The 7,626-nt window shown below is 27.1% G+C and overlaps 2 protein-coding genes across 2 annotated transcripts; both read right to left on the bottom strand.

Moving 5' to 3' along the window:
* Window positions 1–82: 82 nt before the first annotated feature.
* On the bottom strand, window positions 83–4,855 carry ENU1_156050 (tyrosine kinase, putative; the record flags this gene model as incomplete). The annotated part of the gene is made up of 1 exon (XM_008860717.1): window positions 83–4,855. One exon carries the CDS (start codon window positions 4,853–4,855, stop codon window positions 83–85), a length of 4,773 nt encoding a protein of 1,590 aa, XP_008858939.1.
* A 120-nt stretch (window positions 4,856–4,975) lies between these two features.
* Window positions 4,976–7,042, bottom strand: ENU1_156040 (long-chain-fatty-acid--CoA ligase, putative; the record flags this gene model as incomplete). Its single annotated transcript, XM_008860716.1, has 1 exon — window positions 4,976–7,042. One exon carries the CDS (start codon window positions 7,040–7,042, stop codon window positions 4,976–4,978), a length of 2,067 nt encoding a protein of 688 aa, XP_008858938.1.
* Between the last annotated feature and the right edge of the window lie 584 nt (window positions 7,043–7,626).

Here is a 7,626-nt window from a genome sequence, read left to right as displayed (position 1 = left end):
CTGACTTTTTCTCATTCATTTCCATCCCTAGACATAAAAAAATAATCAAATAAAATAAAATATTTTTAATTTAAAATACATCTCATAGTGTTTCTTCAAGTTTTAATAGTTCTTCTTCTACTTCATTTATCCTAGGTCTTTTCTTAGGATCTTTATCCCAACAAGTTACCACAAAACTATAAACAGATTCAGACATATTTTCTGGCTTTTCTAAACGCTTTCCTGACATAATAAATTCTGATATATCCCAGTTGTATTTAAACCGAGGGTCATTTTGTTCAAACGCATCACCCCATTTAATTGTTTCAAAAATAACCATTCCAAAAGCAAAGATATCAGCTGGAAATTTATATGGTTCTCTTAAGGATATTTCAGGTGCCATATAACTCACAGTTCCAACTCCATAGGTATAATTTATGTTTGTCATTAATGTACTAACGTTTCTTGAAAATCCAAAGTCAGTAATTTTTGCATTAACTGGAATATTTGGTTCTAATGAAAATATTAAAATATTAGCTGTTTTTATATCTCTATGTAACACTCCATTAGCATGAAGATATTTAATTCCTTTTGCAACATCAAGTAATATTTTTTTCTTTAAATCAAAGGATAAAGTAGGAAGTGTTGTAAACAAATCTCTTAAACTACCATACCCTGCTAATTCTAAGACAATACAATACTGTTTGTTTATTTCAACTGTTCCTAAGAACTCAACAATATATTCACACCTAAACTTTTCTAATAATTCAATTTCTTTGCCTAAATTTCCAAAAACATCTGAACATCCATTATTATTTTGCATAAACTTAATAGCAACAAGTTTACGGTTATATTCTCCTTTAACAACTCTACCATATCCTCCAGTTCCAAGCTCTTCATCTTTTATAGAAATTGATTTTGGATCTAATTTAAAAGATGTTTCTGTTAATGCATCAAAATGAACAACTTTATTATGTTGTTCTTTAGTTTTTAAATCATAAACAATTATCTCTATTTTTTGTTCAATATGACATGTACAAAATGGTATTACTTCCATTTTTATTGAAATAGCAGTATTTCTTTTCAAAATAACTACTTCTGGTGTAATTGAAATAGAAAATCTTACATGGTTATTAACTTCTTGAACTTTTATAAATTGTACTCGAATAGAATTTTTACTTATATTCCCAACGTTTATAATAACTTCTGTTGGAACACAAACTGGTAATTCAGTTTGATTATCAAAGTGAAAGATTTTATTTTCAAGAGCAAGTGAACGAAAAAACACTTTTTTAAATGAAAATTGTTCAGAGTCAATACTAACAGTATGATAAGATATTTCTTTTGCTCGAATTACTTTTTTCAATACCATACGCGCAATACAACCTGTTAAAATAACAATACTTATTAATAACATGATTAATACTAAAATAATTAAAACTATAACCCACCATACTGGAGCTATTTCACAATATGTATGACTTGAGCTTACTTGAAACCAAAAACTACATGAAGCACAAGATGAATTTGAAACTCTTAAACAATGTGAAACTGATGATAATGGAATACAAGTACCAAAATCTAAAATATAATTATAACTACAACTTAAACATAAAGAGGATGTACAACGAGTACATGAACTATTACATGCTATACATGTATTTCCAAATAAATAATATCCATCTTCACAAATTGAACATCCACTTTCTGTAACGGGATGATGACATCCTTTAATTGATGAACGAGAATAACATTTATTATCAACAATTGATAAATAATTTGTTGAATTACATCTTAAACAACTCCACTCATTATTACAAGTAGCACATTCTTCCATACATTTTCCACAAATTAATCCTGTTTTATAATATCCCTCATTACATGTCGCACAACCTCCAGTTAATGCAAAAGTATTACAAACACTTTTTAATTCTTCATTAATAATACATTGATGGTTTTGAATAAATGATTTATTATCACATGTTAAACAAAAATCAGAACTATATAAACATGTTCTACAATGTCCTATACAATGTTTACATTCTCCAAATTTTGTTTTATAATATCCATCTTCACATCGTTCACACATTTTTGTTGAAACAAAAGAACAATGAGGAATTTGAGTTATATCTCTTACACATTTATTTCCATATAATAAATAATTCTCTTCACATTCAAAACATTGTTCATGATACATTTGAGTACAATGAGAAACTTGCTTAGAACATAATTTATTAAGATCAACAATATATCCGTTTTCACATAATGAACATTTTCCATCTTCTTCAATTTGACAATGAGGAATTCCACACGAACCATCTGATTGTAGTTGAAGTGGGTTTAGACATTTAGTACATTTTTTATTTTCACAAATTTGACAATTTGGAGTAATTGTTGTACAAGACATACACTGTAATCCATTAGTATAATACCCTTCAGTACAAAAAACAATTGAACCACTTGAAACAATTTCTGTATGTTCTTTTTCAAAACATTGTCCATTCATAGAAATAACAGAAGTTGATGTTGTTTGTTGGCATAAATAACAATGACCTTCAAAAGAATCACCACAATTGGATAATGCGTCTGAACATATTCCATTCAATACAACATTTCCATTAGAACAATGGTTACATCTATTGTGTTGTGCTACAAGACATTTTTCTTCCATTGGAACGCAAGATCCTTCAGTATTAAGATAATAATTATCATCACAAATAAGACATGTTGTTGATGTACATCGTTGACAATGTTCTTTTTTACATTTAGAACAAAGGGTATAATAAGAATTACTAAAATAATATTCTGGACAAGTAATACTTGTTTTAGTTAAACAATTCATTTTATTGTTTAATAAATAAGCAGAAGAACATAGTTTACTACTTGCAAGTTGTAACAAATTTCTTATTCCATTTAAACACACAAGATAAAGTGGAAGGTCACCTTCACTAACTTTATGATAAAGAAATTGATTATACTTATCATATTTAATAATAATAGGATAATGGGATTGAACAATAAGTTTTAGTTTAGATGAACTAATTCCATAAGCACTTGTCATTAATTCAGTTGATGAAATAAAAGTTTCTGATAAAGAAAATCCATCATAGTCTCTACTAAAAAAAATTCTATAATCGTTAATATTTGTTGGTTCATTTGTAATTGACATAGACTCATCTCCAACTAAATATAATGGTAAAATAGAAAATCCAATATTGTCAAATTGAATTGATTCAATAGACCCATTAATAAATTGATAATAACTAGATGTTTGAAGAATATGTACTTGAACTCGTTTATCAACAAAGGTACTATGAATAGTAGAATTACCAATATATAATAAACCTGTTAAAGAATGTGTTATACAGTTAGTTCCAAAACAAGGACATAACCTAGAAGTAAATGGATAAGGAATATTAATGTCTTCTGATAAAGGATTAGGCCATTGAGTTCCATTCATATAACAATGTTGATAAGGGTCAATATGATTTGGACAATACTTACATAGTCTATTATCATTTAATAAAATAAAATGAGGATTTTTAAGTGTCATAGCAAGGTTATTATGAATTTCAAAAACAGCTAGATAGAAACATTCTCCTGTAAATGTACTAATTGTTACATATGGGTCAAACATAACTTCCCCAAGAAAGATGTGAAATAATGAAAGTTCTTCTGGTGGTGAATGAACATATAATGTTGATTCATCAAACATACCAAATCGTTTATATAATGACTTTGAAGTGGATGAAGTATTAAAAATAAATGAGTATGGATGATCCTGATAAATTTCCCACTTACTTTTATTATAAAATTCAAGTTTAGTAAAAGGAGGAATAATACTTCCATTAAAAGTAGTTATAGAATCTTCATAACAAGTTAAATCAAATGTATCTGAAAATGTTATATTTCCATCTAATGTAAAATGACTTTTTTTCTTTATAACGACTGAAGTTCCAAAAAATTTACTCTTACCAATGAGAGTAAAATTCGATTCATCAGTTAAAGAAAGTTGTGAAGTAAAAAAATGATTTTGGGATTGTAAAACAATACTAGAGACTCCAAATTCTTCTAATTCATTAACCAAAAGAACACCATTATTTCCAAGTTCAAAAATTGTATTTGTTAATTTGGCTAATATAACTGAAGATAAATCTAAGAAACATTTCGATGATCCCATAAAAAAAGTATCTTTAAGTTCAAATGAATCAATAACACTGAGAATAGAATCATCTAAATAAATAAAACTATTATTAATTGATGTAAATGACCATGTAATTAATTCAGTGTTAGGAATCATAGTTAAAGTTGAGTTATTAAGAAGTAATGATTTCATTTGTAATCCATCACTATTTTTTAATAATACCGAAGAAGAATCAAATTCTATGTTATCGGCAATTAAATATTGCAAATTATCTAAAATAAATCTAGAATTAGTGACAGTCAATTTTCCAGTACTTTCGAATTTCAAAAAAGGAAATTGCGTTATATTAAAAATATCAAAATCAATAAAAATTGATAAAGATATTTTTGCTTTTTGTGTTTCAAATTTAATTTGGTTTTGAGTAATTATTCCATTAATTTTCACATCTGCACCATCTTTTAATAATAATGTATATTTATTTGTAACTTCATTTGAAATAGTTAATTCTACTTTATTTTGAATAATTAAAATGACTTCTTCTCTTTCAACTAAACAAGTTTCATCAAAAGTAAACTTTGAAGTAATTGTAATAATATCACAACCACCCTTAATTATTTCTCCATTTTCATTAATATTATTTTCGCATATACTTCCATTTGTAACGCATCGTACTAATTCATGTTTTTGAGACTGTACAAGGATAAGAATATAAAACAAAACAATCCATTTCATTTTCCAACAAATATTTTATTTATGTTTTTATTTTTAGTTCAAAAATTTTATTTTTCCTTTTTTTAGAAAAAAAATCCAAACTATAATCAAACTATAATTTTATTATTATTTTTTTTTAGCTCATTTTTCGTCAAAAAGTTTTTTGATAATTAATTGATATTTTGTAGAAATTGCTTGTCGCTTTAATTTTAGTGCTGCAGTCAACATTCCATTTTCTGGTGTCCAGTCATCTGATAATAATGCAAAATGTTTTACTCGTTGTCGTTCTGTTAGTGTACTTTCTGCTTCTTTTAATAGTTTTTTCACTTCTTGAATAACTGTTTTATCTTCACATGCTTCTTCAAATGGTTTATCACTAATTTCTTGTATAACATTTTTATTTGGAAGAATTAGTGCAACAACAAAATCATGAAATGCATCTGCAAATACACAAATAGAATCAACAATTCTTAATGAACTGTATTTTGACTCAACAAGTTCTAATGAAATATATTCTCCACATGGTTGTTTTACAATATTTTTCTTTCTATCAATAATATAAATATGACATTGTTCATCAAATTTTGCTATATCTCCTGTACATAACCATCCATCTTCAGTAAATGCTTCTTTACTTTCTTCAGGTCTATTAAAATATCCTTTAGACACAGGAAGTCCTCTAAATAATAATTCTCCTTGTGGTGGATTATTAGAAGTTAAATACCCTAATTCTGGTACATCTCTTAATTTTGCTTCATACATTGGGAATAAACATCCAATACTTCCTAATGTATCATCTCCGTGTGGCATAACACTGCATGCTCCACATAACTCAGTCATTCCAAACCCTTGCATGATATCAACGTCTGGAACAACACATTGAAGAAAATGTTGTAATTCACAAGGAAGAGCAGATCCACCAATAATAATAGCTTTTAAATAACTTCCAAATAATGAAATTGCTAATGGTCTAAAAGCAATTGCATCAACTAATTTAACTATTGGCATAAATAAATAAGGTGTTCTTAAATTAAAGTTAACATATAATTTTTCTTTGATCCAATAACATGCATTAAATATCTTTTGTTTTGAAGCTGCTGACTTATTAACTGTTTCAAGAATTGCTTTACGAACTCTATTAAAAACTGTTGGTACTCCAATTAAAATAGTTGGTTCTAATGCACATAAATCAGACTTACAATCAATAACTCCTGGAGATGTTAATGTTCTAACATTTGCATATCCAACGGTTCCTCCATGCATAATAACTGCAAATTCAATACATAATTCAAAAATATGTGCTAATGGTAAATAAGCAATAAAAACATCTTGGTCAAAGAAAATATTCTTTTGATATCCAACTGATAACATTAATATTTGTTTTTGTTCAACTAAAACTCCTTTTGGATCTTTAGATGTTCCTGAAGTATACATAATTAATGCAAGGTCATTTGGTTTAACTGGAGTAAATGATGAATGAATTGTTGATTCTTTTAATTCACTGAATTTAAAAATTTTGAACTCTTTTGGATATTCTTCAAGTTCATCAACACAAATTAATTTTACATCATTTGGTACTTGAATTTTATTAATTCGTTGTATTGTTTCTTTAGAAACTACAATGGCTTTCACCTCTGTTTCTTTCAAAGCAACACTAACGGACTCATCACCTAATGTTGCATAAACAGTTACAATAATAATACCTTGTCTACAACAAGCCAATAACATAGCCATCCATTCATATCTTGTTTCACAAAAGATTGCAATCTTATCTCCTGATTTAAATCCAGCATCTGCAATTCCACTTGATAGTTTATTAATAAGTGTTTGAAATTCAACATCTGAGAAGTATTGATAATCACTCATTTGATATTTATATAATACTTTTTCTACTTCTTTGTTGTTTGTAATTGTTTTAATTGTTTTATATGGCACTTCTTTAATAAGTGTTCGATATCCAATAAGTTTATTTTGGTGTCTTCTTGTCATTCCATTAACAACATCTGCAATGGTTTCAAACCCAGGAACATTATAATCTACTAACTTATCAATACCACCATATCCTCTCATAACTCTACTTTCTCCTGAACTAGCTTCACCAACAAAACATCCATTTAATTTGGGATCATATCCATTAGGTCTAAGATGATAAAGAATAATAAGAGAAACAAGGACAATAACAAGTAAAGTAATTCCGACAATGCTCATTGTAACTCTTTAACTAATTTAAGATCAAACATTTATATTACCTTCAAATGGTCTGTGGCTTTCAAATAAATTGTCTGTTTATCTTTTCTTCTGAAAGAAAACATTAACTTATTTTTGCTTTTTTGTCTGTTTAACAGACATTTCATAATTGTTTTGGATTTTTCATTAATTGTAAATTTCTGTTATTTATCACATTTTAAATTTGTTTTATAAATCTCTGAATAACAAAAAAAATGAAATTCAAGAAAATTCTTTGGAAAAGTTAACAAAGAAAACCTCCCTAAAATAAAGAGATTCTTTTCATGTGAAAAATACAAAATTCTCAAGAAAGAAAATAAGGATTTGATGATTTTTTATTTAGAACAAAATAACTGACTAGAGGTAATTTTTGCAAATGTTATTTATGCCTTTTCTTTGTTAAGTTTTTATGGTTGGACGATTGATTTAAAACTTCGTTTAATATTTAAAGTTGAACTTTTGGGTCAAATCTACTTCTCATAAATAAGAATGCCTGACGAAAAGACTTATCTCTTACGTTCAAAATTGGTTGGTTGTACTGACTCATATAACCTTTATGAGTTATT

Source organism: Entamoeba nuttalli (assembly GCF_000257125.1).
Source record: "Entamoeba nuttalli P19 unplaced genomic scaffold asmbl_6514, whole genome shotgun sequence".
In the NCBI taxonomy this organism is placed as follows: Eukaryota; Evosea; order Mastigamoebida; family Endamoebidae; genus Entamoeba; species Entamoeba nuttalli.
Note: the sequence above shows the minus strand (reverse complement) of the source record. Positions and strands in the feature narration are given on the sequence as shown.